The sequence below is a fragment of the Salmo salar genome, chromosome ssa24 (assembly GCF_905237065.1).
Source record: "Salmo salar chromosome ssa24, Ssal_v3.1, whole genome shotgun sequence".
NCBI lineage: Eukaryota > Metazoa > Chordata > Actinopteri > Salmoniformes > Salmonidae > Salmo > Salmo salar.
The window spans coordinates 18,151,180-18,177,690 of record NC_059465.1 but is presented as its reverse complement, the minus strand read 5'-3'; the positions used below and the strand labels follow the sequence as shown (position 1 = coordinate 18,177,690).

The window sequence follows — 26,511 nt, the reverse complement described above, 5'->3', positions numbered from 1 at the left end:
GCTACAGAGTTCAATGGCTGTAATGGGAGAACTGAGGATGGATCAACATTATAGTGACTCCACAATAATGACCTAAATGAGTGAAAAGAAGATCACAAATATACAAAACATGCATTTTTTTACACAACAAGGCACTAAAGTAATATTGCAAATAAACATGTTTGGGTCAAATCCAAAACAACACATCACCAAGTAACTGCCTCCTTATTTTCAAGCATGGTGGTGGCTGCATCACCATCTGGGTATGCTTGACATTGGCAAATACTGGGGAGTTTTACAGGATAAAAATAAATGGGATAGGGCTAAGCACAGGCAAAATCCTAGAGCATAACCTGCTTCAGTCTGCTTTACCACAGACAAAGGAATTCACCTTTCAGCAGGACAACAACCTACAACAATAACCTACATCGATTTTCTAGCTAGACGGAGGGTGACGTGCTCCCCACGTCACCGCGAATCTATAGTGTTTAAAATCACTGTTTGTAAAATGTTTCAACTTTTGATGATGTTATTGGGAGGAACTTTTGACGTAATTATTTTTCTACAAAACCTAGAAATGTGCCGTTTTAACATGTAGACACTGGTATTGAGCTGGAGATTACATTTTACATTTTAGTCATTTAGCAGACGCTCTTATCCAGAGCGACTTACAGTAGTCAATGCATACATTTCATCCATTTAAAAAAAAAAATAATAATTCCGTACTGGTCCCCCGTGGGAATCAAACCCACCACCCTGGCGTTGCAAACACCATGCTCTACACCATGCTCTACCAACTGAGCCACACGGGACTACAGATGGAGATGGTGAAAATTAGGTTGAAAAGTGGTGGAATTGACCTTTAATAGCTGATGAAGAACCATTTGAGAAATAAGGAACATTATATTTTCTCTGTGTATGAGAGGAATCATGACCGACACAAACATTAGGAACACCTTGTTAACATTAAGTTGCAACCCCTTTTGCCCTCAGAACAGCCTCAATTCGTTGGGACATGGACTCTACAAGGTGTCGAAAGCGTTCCACAGGGATGCTGGCCCATGTTGACTCCAATGTATCCCCCAGCTGTGTCAAGTTGGCTGGATGTCCTTTGGGTGGTGGACCGTTCTTGATACACACAGGAAACTGTTGAGCGTTGAAAAACCCAGCAGCGTTGCAGTTCTTGACACACTACTACTACTATACCCTGTTCAGAGGCACTATTTTGTTTTTCAGATTCACTCTATGAATGGCTCACATTAATACCATTATCCCAGAAACCTTAGACCCACTCCAATTTGCATACCGCCCCAACAGATCCACAGATGATGCAATCTCTATTTCACTCCACACTGGCTTTTCCCACCTGGACAAATGGAACACCTATGTGAGAATGCTATTCATTGACTACAGCTCAGTGTTCAACACCATAGTGCCCTCAATGCTCATCACTAAGCTATGGATCCTGGGACTAAACACCTCCCTCTGCAACTGGATCCTGGACATCCTGATGGGCCGCCCCCAGGTGGTAAGGGTAGGAAACAACACATCTACCACGCTGATCCTCAACACGGGGGCCCCTCGGTGGTGCGTGCTCAGTCCCCTCCTGTACTCCCTGTTCACTCATGACTGCATGGCCAGGCATGACTCCAACACCATAATTAAGTTTGCTGACGACACAACAGTGGTAGGCCTGATCACTGACAACGATGAGACAGCCTATAGGGAGGAGGTCAGAGACCTGGCAGTGTGGTGCCAGGACAACAACCTCTCCATCAATGTGAGTAAGACAGAGGAGATGATCGTGGACTACAGGAAACGGAGGGCCGAACAGGCCCCCATTAACATTGACGGGGCTGTAGTGGAGCAGGTTGAGAGCTTCAAGTTCCTTGGTGTCCACATCACCAACAAACTAACATTGTCCAAACACACCAAGACAGTCGTGAAGAGGGCACGACAAAACCTATTCACCCTCAGGAGACTGAAAAGATTTGGCATGGGTCCTCAGATCCTCAAGAAGTTCTACAAATGCACCATGGAGAGCTGACTGGTTGCATCACCGCCTGGTATGGCAACTGCTCGGCCTCCGACCACAAGGCACTACAGAGGGTAGTGCGAACAGCCCAGTACATCACTGGGGCCAAGCTTCCTGCCATCCAGGACCTCTATACCAGGCCGTGTCAGAGGAAGGCCCTAAAAATTGTCAAAGACTCCAGCCACCATAGCCATAGACTGTTCTCTCTGCTACCGCACGGCAAGCAGGACCGGAGCGCCAAGTCTAGGTCTAAGAGGCTTCTAAACAGCTTCTACCCCCAAGCCAAAAGACTCCCGAACAGCTAATCAAATGGCTATTGCATTACCCCCCTTTTACGCTGCTGCTACCCTCAGTTTATTATCTATGCATAGTCACTTTAACTCTACCTACATGTACATATTACCTCAATTACCTCAGCTGACCGGTGCCCCTGCACATTGACTCTGTACCGGTAGCCTCGCTATTGTTATTTTACTGCTGCTCTTTAATTATTTGTTTCTTTTATTTCTTATTTACTACTTATCAATTTTTTAATTTGTATTTGTTTTTTATGTTTTTTTTTACTTAGCAGGTATTTTTCTTAACTGCATTGTTGGTTAAGGGCTTGTAAGTAAGCATTTCACTGTAAGGTGAAACACCTGTTGTATTCGGCGCATGTGACAAATAAACTTAGATTTGATTTGAATTGAATGGCACACATACACAATCCATGTCTCAAGGCCTAAAAATCCTTCTTTAACCTGTCTTCTCCCCTTCATCTAGATTGATTTGAAGTTGATTTAACAAGTGACATCAATAAGGGATCATAGCTTTCACCTGGATTCACCTGGTCAGTCTATGTCATGGAAAGAGCAGGCGTTCTTAATGTTTAATACACTCAGTGTATTTTTAAGCAATAAGGACCGAGGAGGTGTGGTATATGCCCAATGGACTATTTTTAGGCACAACGCAACATGTAGCATCAAAACCACACAAAAAAAATTAAATATCTCCCTACAAAGATCATAGACGGTACACAAGATAATGATCTCACAAGTCTGACCTAGCTTTTATTGATCTGTGTAAACCTAACTCCTTGTAAAATCTTTACATGCAAACATACACAGATACTTATATTTTGTTTCTCTCAAGTCCATGCACTACTTATTTACAATTTACATAAATAAAACCAACAAACAATTCATTTAAATAGAGTAAGCAGAACAAAACAGAGAACAGTTGTATCCTCTTTAGGTTTAGCGATACTTACTATCCAGAAAAGTGAATATAAACGAATTAAGATTAAAGACCACTAAACTGGTCACAAAACAGAACAGGTAGGCTACAATAGTACCATAGTAGAACCAGTGAAAACCAAGTGCATACGCAACAAAATAATGTTGAAATTGTGGCTACTGGTGGACAGCAAGACAATACAGTTCAGACAGAGGCTCTCATGACTGTGGGAGCCCCTGTTTTTACCCATCAAAGGAGGAGACAGAGCACTTGGTGAAAATGCATCACTCTATGGATGAGATTAATCTCCTTGAATCTTCTACCTTCACGAACTGGTGAGTGAGATCCATTTGTTAATGTGCTTGACTGTTTACGCACAATAATCAGCCCTCTAAGCGTTATCTGAGCTCTGTGTACAGGGTCCTAGCATTTGCTCTCATCCCTGTCACATTACCAAGCTGAGGATGCTCCGAAGAGGGTCTAAAGTAGCCTGGTACATCAATGAATGTATCCATTGTTAGCCTAATGATAACAATAATAGTCCTGATATTCATGCTGCATAAATAAATGTATGTTGCTGTGGACTTCAGTGTTTTAAAAAAAGCATTTGGACCAATGTTAAGGGGTAGAGACAAATCATCAAATTACAATAGAATTTGTTTCTTAAGTCAATGTATATATCATGAACCACAAGATCTCTCATGCATAGGTTTTTTTGAGAAACTTGCAAACAGCTGTATAAATTGAGGTCATTCCATGGTATAAGATGTGCTTTCCTTGAATTACGCTAATTGACCAACAGCCACCCGCCAAAACTTTGAGTGATTGGTGCAGCAAAAAAGGATGACGCACGAATGGAGGCGGCCAGAGTGGGTAAAGGGGGGTGCATTGCAGGGAGGAGCGGGTTGGGTTGTGTGACTGCTCCAGCCACAGAAAACACAAGGGTCACGAGCACAGTGCATGCAAGCAGCACATTTATTTATGACATAGCCTTACCCATGTTGTCTTATGTAATGTGACTAAGGTGGAGCAGGCTTTAAGTGTCAGTGAAAAATCTGATCATGTGCATTCAATGTTAACATGTCAGTCAGTAAAAAACCTCAGTAGACATTAATTTAGACCACACCTGTCATAGTATACTTCTCATTACTAGCCAGGGAAATAATGTTTTCCTGTCTCCTCTCTTCCTTCACTGTAAACAAAGAACTGAACCAGATTTTCAACTTTCAGTGCAAACATTCTCATCAAAAATGTAACATGTTCCCACTACCTCTATAAACATGACTCAAATAAGGACAAAGTGAACACTTGGCAGAAAGTGAGCACAGTTTCTTCTAAACTGATACTGAAAAAAAAAATATGCTTTGAATTGCCTATTTAGTAAGTAATATATTAAAAAATAATAAATATTCTCTCCAAACTAAATGTCAGTCAAGTGTTTTGTGAATCATTCCCATAGTCCAGATTATTTTTATCTTTAACTTCCGAAATTCTGCAACACATAAACCTTCTTCATGAGAATGCCATAATATTCATTAGATATCATTAAATAAACATGTGACTTTAGGAACATTTGAAATAGTTCAGAGGGCAGCTGTGGGTCCTCTGTGTGTTTTCATGTGGTTTTGCATGCTCATACAAGTGGTAATAATACTGCATGATGTCATTTTACCAGAAATCAAGGATTACAACCTGCCAGTCTAATGAACTTCATAGTTCAATGGGTGCTGCAGCTGTAATCCCACATAGAATTCCATAACATATTGCTTCAACATCTTTTGTGCTAGTGCATTTCAAAATTGGATTTCTTTAGGATGTGTCAAGTTCAGTATATAACATCATCAAATGCCATGATTATCTCAATGCAACTGTATAATGCAATGTCAAGCTGTTGTTTTTATTATCTTCAAAGGTATTCATTTATGTATTTTTTTTGCCTTAAATTGTTGAATCCCTAAGTTGTTTTTGAAGGATGATTTTAAAGTATACCATGTTTTGCCTCTGGAGGAGTCTTTCCAGATAAGTCTCAGTACAGAGGGAGAGACATGAGATGGGAATATCACATCTGGGACAACGGGGAGGATGGGAAAGGTGCATGTGGTGGGTTGGGTTGAGGGCAGGAAAGAATGCAGACAGCCAGACAGGAAGACTACTGGTTAGTCCAATATTAAAGGTTCTTGGGGAGGTGTGGAGGGAGGTTAGAGAGGGTAATGTGAGAAAGGAGAGGGGGCTGAGTGTTGAGGGAGATGACTTTGCTCATTCTAATAGGGGTTAGTTGCTGTTGACAGGATTCTCATTCAACAGGGTGTGCCAGCGCTCTATCTTCTTGTCCTTGTTCTTCAGGCACTCATACCAGTGCTTCAGCCGCTCCCCTTTGGCTGTGATGCCCAGCTGGCACCCACCTACAGCAGACCAACAGGGAGGGAGAGGAGGGTGAGAGGGCTGGCACAACAGATGGAAACTTCAACAAGGTATACTAGATCTCAAACAGATCTCCTATGGATCGTACCGATGTAATCGTTGGATTTCCCAATGTCGTAGTCCCACACTGAGATGTCCAGGGTCTTCTTCGCCAGGTCGCTGTGCTTGATGTCATAGCTAAATTCCTGTAACACAACAACGGAGAAATCATCCCCTTCACAATATCCAATAAATGTAATTTACTTCGATACACAAATCAATACATTGATGTTTTGACAGGCATTTAAACATTAAAAGCACAAACAAAGTACTGCTGTCAGATGGTTACTTCGGTCTTGTATTATTATTGCGTGGGACCAACAGGAGACTGACCTCGTTGTACTCTGGGTTCAGGGTTTTCTTCTTGATATTTGTTTTGTTCTTGGCCTTCTTCCCCATATCAGGTCTCAGGCATCTAACACATCATATGATAGATCATATTAGTTTGATGTTGTCATCCTGCATTTGGGGATAGGAAAGTAAATTGCAAAACAGATATATTCTGCTATGCAAATGAAAAACTTTGACATAATTCCATTTGTATTGATTTTGAGTGAAAAAATTATACTAAACACTGGAAAAGTTTTGTTTGTAATGACGCCTGATAGGAATCACAGTGAAACAGACTGACATTTCGACAAATGGGTCAGAGTATCCATTGGCATCCATGGCGGCCAGGTGAACACAGCGCACCACACCCACGAGGAGACGATTCTGCTGGGTGCTGTACGTGAGGGAGATCAAGATACGACCACGCTCCTCCACATCTCCAACCTCCTTCCCACCCTGGACGAGAGAGAGATGGGGGAGAGAGGAGGGAAGAGCGACTTTTTTAAAAATCATAACATGAAGACATGATTTGCATGAAGACACGTAGGGGTAATCTACATGCCCACACACGCAGGTCAAACACCAATACCTCATCCTCGTAGAGCGAAATGCCTCGAGCCCCTCCAGCTGTTGCAGTCTTCTTTGTCTGTGGAAAAATATGGATAAGGGTGGTCCAATCAAACATACAAACAAATGGGACTTTTACTGTATATTTATCAAATGTGTGTAGCATGTTAACGTACTCACAGGGACAACTCTCTCAAGACACACGTTGAAGTTTTTTTTCTGGTTGATCTTCAGTTTCTTCAGCGCAATGCGAGTTTCTCCGATAAACTCATTATGCCCAAACTTGTCCTCATCACAGACAGAGATCCTACATCAACCAAGATAGTACATCGATAATATTGGATCATAACGTCTATGGAGGAAATCATGTAAATTAAAACAATTAAGCCCTTAGATAAAACCACGGCAGCAAATGTAGACAACAAGACAGGTTATCCTGATGTTTAGTGAACAGGCGTGTGTTGTTTCTCTGCTTCCAGTATCCACCTGAGAGTCTTGCGCTGCATGTCCTCGTCTGTGAGTCCGTGGTAGACCAGGGTCTCGTTCCAGGCAGGGTTACGGGTGTTTCTCAGGGTCTTGGTGCGTAGCTTGTTGGACTGCAGCACATGAGAGTAGATACAATAAATAAAGATAAGGAACTCAATCAACTGGTCTTCAGCACTTCTATATCTGAGGCTGGAGAGAGGCAAGGGATCTTTATGTGTAGTACAATGGATAATCCTTATGGTGGCAGGCTTGAGCTAATGGGCGTGTATCCTAGCATAACACATTTTTCTGAATCATAACACATTTTTCTGAATCATAACACATACCATAACAAATACACAAACATATATTAACTCCCAGGTTGAAAATAAGGAAAGTGAATTCTATCACCTTACTGGCCCCTGGCAGTAGATGCAGCTTGACATAGGGATCAGCCAGTCCGTTCGAGTCCATGGGCTTCAGTCCCTGAGGAAAAGACAAGACTCTTTATGTCACCAGACAGGACAGCAGGGACCAGGAGCCCCTATTCAAGATGGGAAAGTAAACTACTGCAGCAGCAGCTTCTTAACACAGGCCACTTCAGTGTAATTGGCTCAGAGTGAGTGAATGAGTGCAGTAGGTGATACCTTGGCTTTGAGGATGCTGCAGTGGAGACTGTTGTTCTCCTGCTCATAAAGCAAGCTGAACTCCAAGCCGCCCAGAGTGGCTGAAACACACCCAGGACAGTCATTAGATCAGACAACAAACAGTGGAACACAGACACTACCAGTACATCTTATATAGAGGGCACTGGGTTGTAAATAGAGTCTAGACTAGGATTGATTCTCAGAGTATCAGAAAATATTGAGAATGTCTACAACCCTTTTCCTAGACAGCTACCGTCCTGTAGGTTTTCACTCCAACTCTAAGCTAGCGCACTTGATTGTAATAATTAGCTGGTTGATAAACTGAATCAGGTTAGTTACAACTGGTGTGGGAGCGAAAAACCTACAGGAGGGTAACTCTCCAGGAACAGGGGTGGAGTTAAAACCTACAGGAGGGTAACTCTTCAGGAACAGGGTTGGAGTTAAAACCTACAGGAGGGTAACTCTCCAGGAACAGGGGTGGAGTTAAAACCTACAGGAGGGTAACTCTCCAGGAACAGGGGTGGAGTTAAAACCTACAGGAGGGTAACTCTCCAGGAACAGGGGTGGAGTTAAAACCTACAGGAGGGTAACTCTCCAGGAACAGGGGTGGAGTGAAAACCTACAGGAGGGTAACTCTCCAGGAACAGGGGTGGAGTTAAAACCTACAGGAGGGTAAACTCTCCAGGAACAGGGGTGGAGTTAAAACCTACAGGAGGGTAACTCTCCAGGAACAGGGTTGGAGTTAAAACCTACAGGAGGGTAACTCTCCAGGAACAGGGTTGGAGAGGCCTGGTCTGCAGTAATAGAGATATGAGCTTCACGCCAGAGGGTAGAACAAATAACAGAAAATCAAGTGATGAACTGATAAAGGATAAATAAATAAATAATCCAACAGTAAATCTGCAGACTAAATGGACTGTAAACAGATGAAATAGGTTATGCATCCGTCCAAATATTAGAAACAGGAAATTCCATTAAAAACCAGCAGAATATTACAGTAATATCACCTAAAGAAAAAATATGACTCACAAAGGAATACATTTAGAAGATATCCCACTTCAAACAGAATATGAAAACAGAGAAGTTAAATGGGATTCTATGCATGGATGTTTAGGGAGGGTGAAACTGGGATCATACTAATAATCAATAGGTTTAAATCTATCATCCCCCTCATCTAAAACAGTAAACCTCCAACAGCTCCAAACCACCACATTGCTGAGTAATGGTTGGGAGGCCAGCTTTTAAAGCCTGTAGTTCTAGTGGCCTGTGTACTTAAATCTCTCTGACTCCAATCAGCCTCTTTAGCTATTAGACATCACTGAGCTAATACGCAACATTTCAAATGGCAGGAAAACTTAAAGCACAGGAAAGTTTAATATTAGATTAGGGCGAAAATGCACACATTTAATTAGTGTAATATAATGCTATCTACAGTAACTAGATGCAAACAAATAATTAGGCCTACAGAACCAGGACATCTGTGAGTAGATTTAACACTGATTTAGTCAGCAGCAGTTGAGCTATTGAAACCAGTCTGTACCACAGAACCTGGCTGTCCTAGCACTGCCAACTCCATAGAGAACCAGAACCAATGCTATTTCTGCCATTTCTACCATAACATTAGGGAACTATTCAAAACACAAGGGAAATCTAGATCCCATCAGCGCTCTCGTATCCTAAATAATGTGTTCTGTTCTAAATTCCCGGACCTCCATGAAGTAATTTAACGCCTCATCCCCCAGGGAGCAAGGAAAGACCATTTGAGGCATGGAACATGACGTACGACTGTCGTGACACGATTCCCATTACGCAAGGGAGACATACACACAAATTGTTCCATTACAGAGTTTATGTCTCACCATTGAATTGTTTACATTCTCTTCTACTTTACTTCCAAGATATTGATTCACATGCTTGGATAATATACGGTCGGTATCGTATATCATCTCCAATACATCTCCATGAATTCTACTAGGATGCATGCTGGCTACTAGTATTATTAGATGATTGATATGCTTAGAACCCTACAAAGGCCACCAACTCAGAGGAGTAAGAGATCAAGCATGGAGATGCTACAACAGACTGGGTAAAAGTGTCTGCTGAATGACTATGTAAACAAATAGAAATACAAAGAGCAGACCCACAGGGCACACACAGGTTGAATCAACATTGTTTCCACATCATTTCAATGAAATTACATTGAACCAACGTGGAATAGACATTAAATTGATGTCTGTGCCCAGTGGGGAGTCTTTATACACTGAGTGTACAAAACATTAAGAACATCTTCCTAATATTGAGTCTATTTAAGCAATATGGCCCAAGGAGGTGTGATATATGCCAAGTAAACCACAACTAAGGGCTGTTAGTACACTTAGTGTATGTTAACTTAAAACAGTCTGGAAGCCATAGAGAGCGAGATCACTGAAGTCTTGAGTAAGGTGGAAATCCAACAATAGACACATAGCCCATATTGAAGAGGTCTAGCTGGAAGGACAGGCTGGTCACTTACTGGCCTCATCTGAGTCATAGCTGTTTGCATCCTCCTCCTCAGGCGGAGGGGCTTGTTGTCGAGCAGGAGGGGGGTTGTAGGTGGTTGGCTGTCTCCTCTCCTCCCGCACTGCAGGAGGCACTCTCTCCTCCACTGGAGCAGCGCTAGTGGAGTAGCCACCTCCCTCCGTCTCCAGTGGAGCTACAACCATAACCATGATAATGATTAGTGTTCTTATGTGCTGATGGACACCACATATTTCTATCCTCTATAGATGCTAAGTGTGTGTCAGTGTCAGGGCTGGCCTGGTGATGTGGGTCCATCTTTGCCCTACCCTGCTGGGCCGATGCTGCTGGAGGGGGCCTGGAGCTCTGGACTGGAACAGCCTTCTGCAGCACCACTGGGCTGTTCTGAGCACCTCCCTCATTGTAACCATGAACAGTCCCACCAGTGGCCATGCGAACATCTGACGGCTTAGGGGCCACAGGTGGTTTGCCAGCATGCCCCAGTTCCTCTGGTCCTGCTACACACATTAACAAACGTACACACACACACACACACACACACACACACACACACACACACACACACACACATCAGCGTATCACTGAGACTGCCCTGCAGTGGAATCCATATGGCTCGCTAGTGAACAGTGAACTCTGTGAATCCTTTTAATGTTGCAGATTTTCCATTGCACAGGCATTGACCTACATACAGTACAACAAACTGTGGCAGGCAACCTTGATCACTTCCTAAAGCCTGAATTTTATCTCTACCTTTTCCCAGCTTTCTTTTTTGAGGATATCTTACTGTAATGCTAATGGAACTGCTGCAAGTGGGAGCAGATTCTATGCCACCTCTCTTTTCAGAGCCCCCTGGAGGTGCCAGCCTTGCCCCAGAATGTACTTCCCACTGCCTAAGTCAACCCACCCACTCCTGGATCTGGCTGTCTGAGAGGAGGTGGCAGTGCTCATCCTAGGAAACAGACCTGTTTTTTAATGGTAATGCTGACAAATGAATCATTCAAATAAATGTTAGGAGTGACTGGGAGCCAGTGGAGGGCCCAACATCTGGTGATGTTTTTCTGTTTAAACTGGTGAGACGGTGCATTGAGATGGTGGCTATAGGGTTAATGACTGAATGACTCACCTGCTCCCTGCTGGCTAGCACTAGGAGCCTGACTCTCCTCTGGACCTGGGAGACAGGCAGCACAGGACTGATTCTCTCTCACACCTACACTCTTATTTTTGCCCTGTCAACTGTATCGTTTTGTATAAGACTTCAGTCATTTTGAACGTGGTACATGTTCATGAATTAAGACCTCTCCCGAGTGTGCATGGCCCACTGAGATATGTTCCCAACAAAACAGTATTCATAGTCAACAACTTCAGTAATGAACAGTACAAAAGATAAAACAAATAAAACATTGTAGATACTGTTCGGGCTTTCCATCACTTTTATCTTTCAAGTCATTTTAGAATAGAATATTCACTTCAGGACAACATCATTCCCATTTACCTATAATTAGTTAGCTGAATGGGTTTTATTCTGCCTGGCCAGCTACTGAAAACAGACCATGTCTATATCTACTTTGCCACTCTCACAAGCCAAGAAAGCAATCAACCTGACACAACCCCCACTCCCACTGATCCGTGTGGCCTGCTTACCTCTGGCCTGTGTCTGTGGTCGGGGATGACCAGCTGCAGCCCTGGGGTCAGATGATGCTGTCTCTGAGGCTCGCTGGGCACTTGACACTTTGGACTTGGAGATGGGCATGGGCGAGGGCAGGAACTGCTTAGGAAAGCCTTTAAAGAACCAGGCACCAGATCGCTTCCACACCTAAGAGATGATATAGAATCTTTCATCTTTATTTGGATCCCCATCAAGCTGACGCCATGACAACAGATAGTCTTCCTGGGGTTCGTAGATAATGGCCTGCGTCATATAAGCTTTAACCTTGACACCAACAGTACAGTCACTGTTAATCCCCCTGATCCCTCTGTCTCACAGAAGTGAATCATCACTCTGTATCTTTCACCCACCACGTCTTTTAATTCATTATGACACATAGCGTAACGTGTCATGCTATGACATATCCCTGTCACCCTGTGTGTCTCGCAGAAATACTCACCTCTCGCTGTTCGCTGCAGATCTTGCAGAGCCACACAGAGCGCGACCGGCTGCCGTTCTGCACTCCACACTTGGTGCACATGTGCTACAGGAGAGAAGACACAGGTTCACAAAGAGGTATTAATGTTTACAATGTCACAGATATATTACCATTTCATTTCTCAGGGTCAATTGTGGCCTAACATGGTCCGTAATGGTTCAATACAGCAAAAGCAAAGCGTCTTTGCCATCTATAGGAAGGGGCCAAAAGCCAATCTTTCCAACCCCCTACCTTTTTGCAGTCCTCACAAACCACTGAGCTGACCCCTGGAACACCCAGCTGCTCCCCACACAGCAGACAGCGGTTCACCCCGTCCCCACACACCGTCTTCTTCATGTCATCTAGACGGTTCACCAGGCGCCTGCAGCAGCCAGGACAACTCTCATTACAGCCAATTACCAGTAGAACATCCATGCTCAGTTGGGTAAATGTGGTAATAATAGTCCAACCGATTGAATGATGTGTGTGTAATTCTATCATCTTGTCCAGTATTTTTGCAGAGTTTAGATTTAACAACACTGAGGTTGGCAGTGCAATGGAGTTCCAATCCATTCGCTCAGAATGTCTCTTTAGTCCTCACCCGATTCTCTCCTGCTCCATGGCCTCCATCTTCTCAGCGCGGGCGATCACACCGTTAATGATCTCCTTCTCCTCATCAGTCAGGTCCGGAGCGCCGGGACCAGGCCTGGCCTGGTTGGTCCAGTTGCCCCTGACAACCACACAGGAAAACTGTCTGGGGCTGAGGCACCCATGCTGCATGCATGCATTTTTAGCTCGTCAGGGTCACACACTCAGACATACAGTGAGAAATCAAATGTATATGCAAAATAACACTCAAACACAAGAGTGGACAAATTGACAGAGGTATACAATAGACAGAGAGACAAAGTAGACAGAACGTAATACAAAAAATACCATAATGGCCTAATGCACATGTGCACATTGTGCAAACACCCTTCATTACCTGTGTCCAAAACATATGTGAACATACAATAATTCAGGAGTGAATATACATTTACCTGTACATACCCTAGATACACTCTAAATACAATCAAAAACTAGAATAGTAGATTGAAACAGTGGAGAGGGTGGGGGGGATGAGGTAGACGGAGAGATTTTACATTTACGTCATTTAGCAGACGCTCTTATCCAGAGCGACTTACAGTAGTGAATGCATACATTTCATACAATTTCATACATTTCATATCTGTGCTGGCCCCCCGTGGGAATCGAACCCACAACCCTGGTGTTGCAAACACCATGCTCTACCAAGTGAGCTACAGGGAAGATGGAGGGAGAGCTTTTCTACTTACTGTTCCTTATCACTGAGTCCCAGCCAGGGCAGAGATTAAAAGGAAGCAGACAGGAGAGGAGAAAATAAGTTGGTGCCTGGGAATCCATGGAAGGGTTAACAGCACCATGCAGCAGGCAATTGACCCACACAAAATGCTGGGTTGTTTGGATGACCCAACTGCTGGGTTGCAGGCATTGGGTCTCTTTGTTGGGTTCGTTTCTTTAAAAAAGTGCAAGGTAGTGTTTTTGATGCTGGATTATTGAGATATATCCCAGGGGTTAGATCATAAGAATGGAGGCGTGGCTTAGTAAGGGAGTAGCTTTCAGATGTTAAGTTATTTTTAGCCACCCGTGAGAGCAAATGTCATTCCCGTTTATCTGTTCAGTTGTATTGTTATTACGTATTAAGTTTGGACACTGATAGCTTTAATGAGGCTTACACACGTGTAGGAGTCCCTTATGAGCCTATGCAAATCCCAATGTTGGGATAGTTACCACTTTAGTACGTAATGTAAATAATCATGTTATATTTTAATATGTCATGTTTGAAAAATATACATTTGCAGTGTACAAACATTTTATTTGTATTTTTGTTCATCTTTTTTCTCCCCAATTGGTAGTTACAGTCTTGTCTCATCGCTGCAACTCCAGTACGGACTCGGGAGAGGTGATGGTCAAGCATCCTCCGAAACACAACCCAACTAAGCCCCACTGCCCACTTAACCCGGAAGCATCAATGTGTCGGAGGAAACACCGTACACCTGGCAACCTTGTCAGGGTGCACTGCGCCCAGCCCGCCACAGGAGTTGCTGGTGCACAATGAGACAAGGACATCCCTGCCGGCCAAACCCTCCCCTAACCCGGATGATGCTGGGCCAATTGTGCAATGCCCCATGGGTCTCCCAGTCGCGACAGAGCCTGGACTCGAACCCAGAATCTCTAGTGGCACATTCAGCACAGCAATGCAGTGCCTTAGACCATTGCGCCACTCGGAAGGCACTGCAGTGTACAAACTTAACATGATGAATAGGTATGACATTTGCTCTCTTGGATGGCCAAAAATGATGTAGAAAGCCATGCTCCTAAAAAGCCCCGCCTCCTGAAAATTACATTAAAAAGAACCAGCTGCTGGTTCCACCCAGTATGAAAATAAATAAAAACTAAATTGATGGTTAAATTAACCCATGTTTGGGTAATCCCAACAACTCAACATGTTGGGTTATTCACACAACCCAACTGGCTAGGTCAAAATAACTAAAATAAATAAAACATTTTTTTTTAGAGTGCAGAGATAACAGCATGGTGCTTAGTGTACCCTGTTGTTCTGCCACCCGTGCTTACTTGGCATGCATGCTCATCTGCCTATCGTTGGGCACCCAGCGGTCCGAGCTACCTCCCATCACTGCGTTCGTCATGGCTGCTGCACTATCGCACTCTGCAGGTGGACACGTAGATAAAGACAAGACACACACACACACAGTTACATGATAAATTATACATATAAGAAGGAATTCTTAGCTACAGATACTCTTTGCCCTAAATCACTTAGGCTAGGTTTTAAGATGAGCATTTACATTCTCTGATTCCTTCATTGGAAACAACATGTTTATTAAAAGTTATCTTATCTCATCTTTACCACAACTCAAATCAATACATCAAATCCATGCAGGAAAGCATAACTAACTATCAATTGATCAAATTGACGGTCACATTTAATCTTCCCTGCTTAAGCAGCACTAACTTCCAATCAAATCAAATGTTACTGACTTCAGCACTAATATTGCTGCCCTCTCAGCAGGCAGAGCCCTCTGTATGCTAAGAGTGTGGGCCAGGAGATTCACTGACCTCAGATTGGCTTGTCATCAGACATACTTATTCTATTTGATGTAAGAGTCTGATACTGATACAGTACATTACAATAACAATAAGGGCTATGAATAAGCACAATATAAACCGTGCCTTTACGTGATCTGTGAAGAACTTTACAGTAACCATCGATAAACCATGTCTCCCAATGTCTAGCCAATTCTTACAGTACAACTAATGTTTATGATCCACAGTGATGCAACCACTGAGCAATTTAATCGAATGGAACAATGTGACAGGAAATGACAGAAATCAATAGGAGTGTAGAGAACTGAACGTACCTGTATGCGCTCAAAGCTCCCGAGGGCCACCACCAGGCAGAGCAGGGAGCGACACCCAACTAGCAACAGGGTGGGTCCTCAGGGAATGAGCAGGGTGGGTAGGGAGGGTCAACAATCCTCTTTCCACAGTAGCCTGGCTCAGATAGAGGCTCCTCCTTCGAAAGCTGATGATAGCAGGGAACTGAGACATGTTGTGGCATGATTAGAGAGAGCGAGGGTAAGACAGAAAAAGAAACTGTGAGGGGAAAAAAATCTATAAATCTCATTTGTCTTCAGTTTGCTACAAGCGATACAAGCGATCACTCCACAGTAGCACTCCAGAACATAGCTAGAAGCGAGAGAGAGAGAGGGGGGGGGGTAATTCTGATCTACAGTATTAACTCCTGTAACACTTACATTTATTGGTCATTCAAAACACTCGCAGAATGCACAACAAACAATGAGTACTATTGTATATAAACTGTAGGAGGATGCCTTTATAGTATTAGCCTGGAACCTGTCTCACTACCCTGCTAAAAAAAACAGCATAAACCAGCATAGGCTTATCACAGCCTTCGCTGTGTTTTGGACACTGGTGACCAGCATACCAGTATAAACTGGTCACCAGCATCAAAGTGCTTAATTATTAAAGACAGTACATCACATAGGTCTTACTTTAAGAGTTTCTCCCTAATACAGTGGACCCCTCAGGCCTTCAAGTCACATTATGCTGGCTTGCAAAGGTATATTTAATTCCTATTGGAATCCAGCCAGAGTAGGAATATCCAACAATTGGAATTTCTATTCACCCCAAATCTGCATTCAGAATGACTGCCAGGATTAGAATTATGAATAAATGAGACCATCTAAACTGGAACAACCATTTCAGTAACCATTACCCTTATCCTACTCCTCCTCAGTTCCTCTGGTAATGTAGAGGTTAATCCAGGCCCTGCAGTGCCTAGCTCCACTCCTATTCCCCAGGTGTTCTCATTTGTTGACTTCTGTAACCGTAAAAGCCTTGGTTTCATGCATGTTAACATTAGAAGCCTCCTCCCTAAGTTGTTATATTCACTTTTTTAGCACAGTCTGCCAACCCGGATGTCCTAGCCGTGTCTGAATCCTCGTTTAGGAAGACCACCAAAAACCCTGAAATGTCCATCCCTAACTATAAAATTTTTCAACAAGATAGAACTGCCAAAGGGGGCGGTGTTGCAATCTACTGCAGAGATATCCTGCAGAGATCTGTCTTACTATCCTGGTCTGTACCCAAACAATTCGAGCTTCTACTTTTAAACATCCACCTTTCCAGAAACAAGTCTCTAACCGTTGCCGCTTGCTATAGACCACCCTCTGCCGCCCCCAGCTGTGGCCCGGACACCATATGTGAATTGATTGCCCCCCATCTATCTTCAGAGCTCGTGCTGCTAGATTACCTAAACTGGGACATGCTTAACACCCCGGCCATCCTACAATCTAAGCTTGATGCCCTCAATCTCACACAAATGATCAATGAACCCACCAGGTATAACCACAAATCCGTAAACACGGGCACCCTCATAGATATCATTCTAACCAACTTGCCCTCCAAATACACCTCTGTTGTTTTCAACCAAGATCTCAGCGATCACAGCCTCATTGCCTGCATCCGTAATGGGTCTGCGGTCAAACGACCACCCCTCATCACTGTCAAACGCTCCCTAAAACACTTCAGCAAGCAGGCCTTTTTAATCGACCTGGCCCGGGTATCCTGGAAGGATATTGACCTCATCCCGTCAGTAGAGAATGCCTGGTTATTCTTTAAAAGTGCCTTCCTCACAATCTTAAATAAGCATGCCCCTTTCAATTTTTTTTAACCAGGAACAGATATAGCCCTTGGTTATCTCCAGACGTGACTGCCCTTGACCAGCACAAAAACATCCTGTGGTGTTCTACATTAGCATCGAATAGCCCCCGTGATATGCAACTTTTCAGGGAAGTTAGGAACCAATATTCACAGGCAGTTAGGAAAGCTAAGGCTAGCTTTTTCAAGCAGAAATATGCATCCTGTAGCACAAACTCAAAAAAGTTCTGGGACACTGTAAAGTCCATGGAGAATAAGAGCACCTCCTCCCAGCTGCCCACTACACTGAGGCTAGGAAACACTGTCACCACCGATAAATACACTATAATTGAGAATTTCAATAAGCATTTTTCTACGGTTGGCCATGCTTTCCACCTGGCTACCCCTACCCCGGTCAACAGCCCTGCACCCCCCACAGCAACTCGCCCAAGCCTCCCCCATTTCTCCTTCACCCAAATCCACATAGCTGATGTTCTGAAAGAGCTGCAAAATCTGGACCCCTACAAATCAGCCGGGCTAGACAATCTGGACCCTCTCTTTCTAAAACTATCTGCCAAAATTGTTGCAACCCCTATTACTAGCCTGTTCAACCTCTCTTTCATATCGTCTGAGATTCCCAAAGATTGGAAAGCTACCGCGGTCATCCCCCTCTTCAAAGGCGGAGACACTCTAGACTCAAACTGCTATAGACCTATATCTATCCTACCCTGCCTTTCTAAGGTCTTCGAAAGCCAAGTTAACAAACAGATTACCGACCATTTCGAATCCCAACGTACCTTCTCTGCTATGCAATCTGGTTTCAAAGCTGGTCATGGGTGCACCTCAGCCACGCTCAAGGTCCTAAACGACATCATAACCACCATCGATAAGAGACATTACTGTGCAGCCATATTAATCGACCTGGCCAAGGCTTTCGACTCTGTCAATCACCACATTCTTATCAGCAGACTCAACAGCCTTGGTTTCTCAAATGATTGCCTCGCCTGGTTCACCAACTACTTCTCTGATAGAGTTCAGTGTGTCAAATCGGAGGGCCTGTTGTCCGGACCTCTGGCAGTCTCTATGGGGGTGCCACAGGGTTCAATTCTCGGGCCGACTCTCTTCTCTGTGTACATCAATGATGTCGCTCTTGCTGCTGGTGATTCTCTGATCCACCTCTACACAGATGACACCATTCTGAATACCCCTGGCCCTTCTTTGGACACTGTGTTAACTAACCTCTAGAAGAGCTTCAATGCCATACAACTCTCCTTCCGTGGCCTCCAACTGCTCTTAAATGCAAATAAAACTAAATGCATGGACTTCAACCGATCGCTGCCTGCACCTGCCCGCCCATCCAGCATCACTACTCTGGACGGTTCGGACTTAGAATATGTGGACAACTACAAATACCTAGGTGTCTGGCTAGACTGTAAACTCTCCTTCCAGACTCACATTAAGCATCTCCAATCCAAAATTAAATATAGAATCGGCTTCCTATTTCGCAACAAAGCATCCTTCACTCATGCTGCCAAACATACCCTTGTAAAACTGACCATCCTACCGATCCTCGACTTCGGCAATGTAATTTACAAAATAGCCTCCAACACTCTACTCAACAAATTGGAAGCAGTCTGTCACAGTGCCATCCGTTATGTCACCAAATCCCCATATACTACCCACCACTGCGACCTGTACGCTCTCGTTGGCTGGCCCTCGCTTCATACTCGGCGCCAAACCCACTGGCTCCAGGTCATCTACAAGTCTCTGCTAGGTAAAGCCCCACCTTATCTCAGCTCACTGGTCACCATAGCAGCACCCACCCGTAGCACGCGCTCCAGCAGGTATATCTCACTGGCCAATTCTTTCTTTGGCCGCCTTTCCTTCCAGTTCTCTGCTGCCAATGACTGGAACGAACTGCGAAAGTCACTGAAGCTGGAGACTCATATTTCCCTCACTAGCTTTAAGCACCAGCTGTCAGAGCAGCTCACAGATCACTGCACCTGTACATAGCCCATCTGTAAATAGCCGATCCAACTACCTCATCCCCATACTGTATTTATTTATTTATCTTGCTCCTTCGCACCCCAGTATCCCTACTTGCACATTCATCTTCTGCACATCTACCATTCCAGTGTTTAATTGCTATATTGTAATTACTTCGCCACCATGACCTATTTATTGCCCTCCCTTCTTATCCTACCTCATTTGCACACACTGTATATACACTTTTTCTACTGTATTATTTGTATGTTTGTTTATTCCATGTGTAACTCTGTGTTGTTGTATGTGTCAAACTGCTTTGCTTTATCTTGGCCAGGTCGCAGTTGTAAATGAGAACTTGTTCTCAACTAGCCTACCTGGTTAAATAAAGTTGAAATAAAAATAAATAAAAATTAAAGTAACGGATGCAATAAATCCAACTAAAAGATTGGAATAGTTTAGAAAAATGTATGTCATTCATCTTTGTGTAGCATACGATTAATAAATCAATCAATGTAGACGCAAAAACACAAACAAAAAAAATCTAACTGCAATAGAGCATGTTGGGAAATATGATAATGATGGGTGGGTTTTGCCAGACCAGCTTGACCTGCTTGTTCACCAGCATCACCAGTGTTGATACAACGTCATCACATAGAATTTTTTTATGAAATGACGTGGAAACAACGTTGATTCAACAATTTTTTGCCCAGTGGTCTGGCTTCCATTCAATAATTCCCCCTGTCCAGCTCTCTAAGGAAACAACAAAAATGCATAACACTGTATACGTCCCATATGCTGAGTCTCACAACCATGATTCTCCATCACTGCACAAAATGAATCATCCCCCTTTTGTTTAGGATGGTTATCCTGGGAAGGCAGATAGAGAGGAGAGGAAGGAGGATCAGAGGTGGAGAGATACTCAGACGTACACCACACGGACCCTGGAGGAAGAGCTCTCACCCAGACAAAGTTTTATAACGCTGAAGATAAACACTGTTGCGTCACTGCGGTGAGAGTGCGAGAGAAATTGCCTCCGCTGAAGAAGTTTTCCTGTCAGTGCTGGCAGAGACTTTCAGAAGATTCATTCAGAGAAAGGACACTACATTCTGGTTATTGACCCTTCAACAGGCTTCAACAGTCTTCTCACAGCACTAGGAGGTGAGGGTCTGAACGAATCTGTCTCAATGAGTATGATGCAGGGTTGGCACTCAGTCTGTGTCATCTCTTCTATGACTCTCATTCAGTGTTGAAGAGTACACCAGCTCGTCTTTCATTCATCTTATTCAAGTGATGAGTCATTCAGATTGTGCATTGTGCCTTTAGAAGCAGCTGGCATTTCTCCTGCATTTTTCTAAATGTGACAGAGACGAAGGTTTGCGAGCCAGCGATATGCACGGCACAGCACAGCGGTGCCTGGGGACAAGAGCATGGAGAAACAACCATGCAGAACAGTGTGAAGCTGTGCCAGGAAAGCATAATAGAAGACGGAGGGTGAGATGGGGGAAACCAGAGCACCAACATTGTTTCACATCATCATCCCCTTCATCATTACCATCAGTCATCCCCTCAGCAGCATCCGTACCGTACCATTTCTACAGGGGTGGAGAGGACCAATTTTGAAACCTGCGACTCACTCAAGGGCCTAACAGGATAGTCAATACTAGTTTGTGTCATTCAAGATACCAAGCACAAGTCCCCACCAAGCCAACCTGTAAGCCACCATTTTCTTTATTAGCTATAGCATCCTATTGTCCAATACCTGTTCAGTACTTTTTGCCAGACTTATTCAAATTTGACTGTGTTCACTTACATTTAAAGATATGTCTGGAGACTGTTATAGCCAAACCCTGTTTCTGCCAATGGTATCTTGGTGATGAATTTTATTAAACCTTAATTTTGGCAGGGAGTCAATGCTGAGACCAAGGTCTCTTTTCCAGATGAGCCCTGTATAGCACCACAATACACATTAAACTACACATTCATATACACAATAAAATACATGTTATTATACACAACAATACACAAAAAGCAAAACACAATCATAAAAAACATACCAATTCTTCAGTAAAAAGGTCCCCTAACAACCATCTGAAAGGCCCAAGAGGAACTAATTCCTCCTATTTTAAAGTGTATTGTAGATAATTCTACACGTAAGGTGTAAGGGAATTAAAATCTGATTTATCTATCTCTCTAGACACCAAAGGAGTCTCCAGAGTTAATCAACCCTGTGAACAGGTTTGATAACTTGCCATTTAAAATCTTAACAGTGATGTTAGGTAATTCGGAGCTTTGTGGAGCAGGGCTTTGTAAACAAAAAGAGCATAACGATGTGATCTACGTGACTTCAAAGATGTCCAGCCATAATTTTGGTTAAAAATACAGTGATGATAAATAAAACTGTCTCCTGTGATAAAACAAAGGGAGCTATGAAAAACAGCATCCAAGGGATGAAGAGTAGAGGCAGCTGCATTTTGATAAACAGTATCACCATAATCAAGAACAGGTAGAAACGTTGACTGCACAATCTGCTTCCTGCTGACTAGAGTGAGACAATATCTGTTTCTGTAAAAAAAAATCCTATTTTAAATATTACTTCTGTCTAGATGTTAAACTACCTAAGGTCACATACAGGTGTACCTGTTCTTAATAATAATACAGAAAAAAACATAGAAAACCAGAATATAAAAGATATGGTGACAGAGAGCGGGATCATTTCAGGTTCCCTTGATGCTCCTACACTGAATTACTTGAACGTTTTTTTTTATGAGTAAAAAAAAAAAAAAAGAATTTCCATTACTACTAGGTACAGAATGACTAACTTGCTCCCATTGTAGTATGACTTGGACACTGACTATAAAAACCTGTTTGATCTTTAAAACTGGGGAGGGTGAGACGTGAGGGGCTTTTGGAGACACCTCATACAGTACCCTTCCTGAAGCTCTAACTGCAATGGACACACCACTCTGCCAAGACACCCTCTCTCTCTCTCTCTGGCCTCTCCTCTGAGATGAGAGATACATTTCTTAAGTGGATTAATGAGATTCTGAGATCAGTGTAAACTCCCATGATTGGTTTCACTTTAATTATTCATTTATCAGGGCAGCATTCCTAATTGTGACTCCCGGAATTTAAATTTAGGGGTGGAGCTTGACTCAAAGCCTCGGTCCGGCTTCAGGGCACTGCTGCCGCAGCCACCAGCCACCAGCCACCAGCCACCTTCATGGCTCGCCATTGGCTGAGGGCTGATGTGACAAATGAGTGTACTGCTGAGCTTCAACACCCAATCCCAGATATTGATGGCAAGTTAATGCTATAATCACTATTCTATTCAAGGGGCTTTTTCTCCACCTAGACTAAAATTACACTGAGTGAACAAAACATTAGGAACACCTTCCAAATATTGAGTCACAACCCCTTTTGCCCTGAGAACAGCTTCAATTCGTCGGGGCATGGACTCTACAAGGTGTCGAAAGCGTTCCACAGGGATGCTGGCCCATGTTGACACCAATACCTCCCACAGTTGTATCAAGTTGGCTGGATGTCCTTTGGGTGGTGGACCATTCTTGATACACACAGGAAACTGTTGAGCGTGAAAACCCCAGCAGTTTTGCAGTTCATGACACACTCAAGCGGGTGCACCTGACACCTAAAACCATACCGTATTCAAAAGGCACACAAAACTTTTGTCTTGCCAATTCACCCTCTGAGTGGCACACATATACAATCCATGTCTCAATTGTCTCAAGGCTTAAAAATAATTATTTAACCTGTCTCCTCCCCTTCATCTACACTGATTGAAGTGGATTTAACAAGTGACATCAATAAGGGATCATAGCTTTCACCTGGATTCACCTGGTCAGTCTATGCCATGGAAATAGCATATGTTCCTAATGTTTTGTACACTCAGTGCACAACCAACCATAACTGGACATGTCAAAAATAATGGTGTGAGAGGCTCAAAAGCTAATTTTTCCACATTAAATATTTCATTCCTGCCCTTAACCTGTTAGGTTACTTTATGCTAAGAAAGGACCATGCCCTCAGAGTTTTCAGTAAGTCTACCTCAGAACCAGCAGCTGAAGGGGCGTGTGTCTCTGCTCTGCTTCTGGCTGGATGTGCTGTCTGTCAAACACACCCTCCTGATGCTGAGCTGAGCTGGCCTTTCAGCTGTAAAACCTGGAAATGCTGTAAGCAGAGGACCAGCAACACCACAATCACCCTGGCATTTACTGTATATTACCATCAACGACTCCCCCAACTTCACATCTCACAAAATCCACTATAATCATCCTGATTGGTTGGCACAGGATGCTATCCTGTAAAGACCACTCATGTGTAGCAGTGCTGACAAGTCCCCTAAGCCCAACCCTTATTAAACCCTTTTCCCACAATCCAACCGAGCCATAACATACTGCATGTAACAGTGGCCAGGGTTGGAAGGTTTTATTCGGGTGGTTACAGAAATATGCTTGCTGGTTTCAGCACAGTTGGACTGATCAAGGACATAGCCAGCAATTTCAGTATAAAAAAGGCTTTTGGCCAAAGGGTCTGTTGGCAGTAGTGAGAGGCTACCTACTGGGCACAGAAGGCAGTTCAATGTTTAGTTTTGATTTACTAACGTGAATTCAATGTGAAATCAACAAAAAATGACATTGGATTTAGGTAAAACATTTGGTGAAAAAAAGACGAAATGCCCTTACGTTGATTACTTTTTGCAAATCCACACATGGATACTCTGTGAACCAGTGGCGGTCAGTGCCGTTTAAGACGAAGGAGGACAATTTTATTTTTTATGAGCATGGCCTTATTTCTATTACAGCATATTGGATGACTCATTCATATTCCATTCACCCAGCGCAATGTAACAGCAATAGGTTTACTACATGATACTCACATTTTCCCTGTAACCATCATGAGGTTCCTAAAACCTAGCCAATCAATGAAAGTTTACAGCGTAGGTGCACACAGGTCGAAAATTGTAGGCGACAGACAGTGACACATGGACAGACAGTGACACATTCAATACCAACTTGCACACTCTTGCCTGCATCAATCTGATCTAGGATGTAATCATTAATCCAACAGTTGCAAACGAGAGTTTCTATTGGACAAATTCAAGCATGTTTATCCCCATTTCTTTCTGTTTGCTTCCGTTTAAGAAATGTTTTTCAACAGAATCGGCAGAATGAATACACCCCTGATCACACGTAAACACAGTTCACTTTCATAGCAGCCACGGTGTATTCCTTCTCGCAGATAGATGCGCTCTCCTCCTCCCACCTATTCCCTTCGCTTGTGGACTTCAATGCACAACACATCAGCTGTATGTGACCAGGTGAAAAAACCTTTCCAAGCCAAACCATATCATAACCACTATACACAGACTACATCGTTGTCACCATATTAGCTAAAGTAACGTCATTGTCAACATAGCTAATAGAACTAGAGCGTTAGTAAACCCACTACAGTCATGCAGTGACATTACAGTGTACAGTCTGTAAGCAGTTTAGCACTTACACCGGCAGGCCCCGGTGGCAATATATTTGTAAAACCAAAAGCTTACCTTGACTTGGAAGAGTTCCAGTGTTGTGTTGGATAGTCATAGCCAGCTATCTAACATAGCATCACTATGTTTGAGTAGGGAGTTTGAGTAGGCTAAACTAGCTAGCTGCATTTGCTAGCTGAGTAAGTGAAACTGAAAGTGAAAAAAATGACAAAATCTCTCTCTTGCTTCTCCTTCATTTTGGAAAAAATGTATTTGTTCAAAACTGTTCAACTATTGTCTTTCTTTCTCTTTGAGTCAACTACTCACCACATGTTATGCACTGCAGTGATAGCTAGCTGTAGCTTATGCTTTCAGTACTAGATTCATTCTCTGATCCTTTGATTGGGTGGACAACATGTCAGTTCATGCTGCAAGAGCTCTGATAGGTTGGATGATGTCCTCCAGAAGTTGTCATAATTACTGTGTAAGTCTATGGAAGGGGGTGAAAACCATGAGCCTCCTAGGTTTTGCATTGAAGACAATGTACCCAGAGAAGGACGGAAGCTAGCTGTCCTCCGGCTACACCATGGTGCTACCCTACAGAGTGCTGTTGAGGCTACTGTAAGCCTTCATTGCAAAAAAAGTGTTTTAATCAATTATTTGGTGACATGTGAATATATTTAGCATAGTTTTTATCTAAAAAGGCTAACTTTTTTAATGTTTTACAATTATTATTTTTTTAAGAAATCCCCTTCCTCTTCTGAGGAGCCTCCACTGCTGATAACCACACACTCTGTTCATGGAAATACAGCTAACCAAGTAAGAGTAATCAACGCTTCAGCACAATAACCTTTTCAGAATATTATATGATGTTTCAGTGATAAGAAACACTTAAGCTTCTAAAGGGCAATTGGCTGATGCAGCCAAGCTTTTAAAAGCAATCTTTACAGAAGTGTTCGTATATAAAAAGTACTCTGAAATAACATTTTTCTTATCACTCTTCAACAAAGTATCTACCCACTGGGCACAGACATCAGTTCAACATCTAGTTTTGATTTACATTTGGTTGAGTTGTCACCTAACGTGTATTAAACTTGAAATCAACAAAATCCTTACATTATGTTGACGACTTTTTGCAAATCCAAATCAGTTTTCCACGTTGATTCAATGTCATCACAAAGATTTTTTTGGTTGAAATAACCTGGAAACAACATTGATTCAACCATTTTTTTCCAAGTGGGCAAGGTTAACATTTCTAGCTGCGACTAGCACCAAATGTCTACATACCAGTGGGCTAGAACAGGGGTTATCAAACCTCTCCTCGGGAACCCCCAGCTGTTCCATGTATTTGAGCTATTCCAGAGCTAGCACACCTGGGGTGTGTTTTGCAGGACACAAGGTTTGGGAAGGTTCAGACAGAAGCATGTTATGTCAACCTGG

At 43.1% G+C, this 26,511-nt stretch overlaps 1 protein-coding gene across 1 annotated transcript in view; it reads right to left on the bottom strand.

The window, feature by feature from the left end:
• Positions 1-3,035: 3,035 nt before the first annotated feature.
• The window catches only part of LOC106585294 (rabphilin-3A), a 54,400-nt gene continuing 30,924 nt past the window's right edge, over positions 3,036-26,511 (bottom strand). Inside the window, exons 2-19 of the mRNA XM_014171362.2 lie at positions 15,800-15,980; positions 14,994-15,087; positions 13,673-13,684; positions 12,940-13,068; positions 12,591-12,720; positions 12,321-12,404; positions 11,857-12,028; positions 10,524-10,712; positions 10,211-10,390; positions 7,699-7,778; positions 7,463-7,537; positions 7,073-7,182; positions 6,767-6,893; positions 6,609-6,665; positions 6,321-6,475; positions 6,023-6,104; positions 5,739-5,835; positions 3,036-5,631 (exon numbers count right to left, since the gene is read on the bottom strand). Of these exons, the coding sequence (XP_014026837.1) occupies positions 5,501-5,631; positions 5,739-5,835; positions 6,023-6,104; positions 6,321-6,475; positions 6,609-6,665; positions 6,767-6,893; positions 7,073-7,182; positions 7,463-7,537; positions 7,699-7,778; positions 10,211-10,390; positions 10,524-10,712; positions 11,857-12,028; positions 12,321-12,404; positions 12,591-12,720; positions 12,940-13,068; positions 13,673-13,684; positions 14,994-15,067 (1,884 nt within the window). The 5' untranslated portion in view covers positions 15,068-15,087; positions 15,800-15,980 and the 3' untranslated portion in view covers positions 3,036-5,500. The remainder of the gene's footprint in view (positions 5,632-5,738; positions 5,836-6,022; positions 6,105-6,320; positions 6,476-6,608; positions 6,666-6,766; positions 6,894-7,072; positions 7,183-7,462; positions 7,538-7,698; positions 7,779-10,210; positions 10,391-10,523; positions 10,713-11,856; positions 12,029-12,320; positions 12,405-12,590; positions 12,721-12,939; positions 13,069-13,672; positions 13,685-14,993; positions 15,088-15,799; positions 15,981-26,511) is intronic.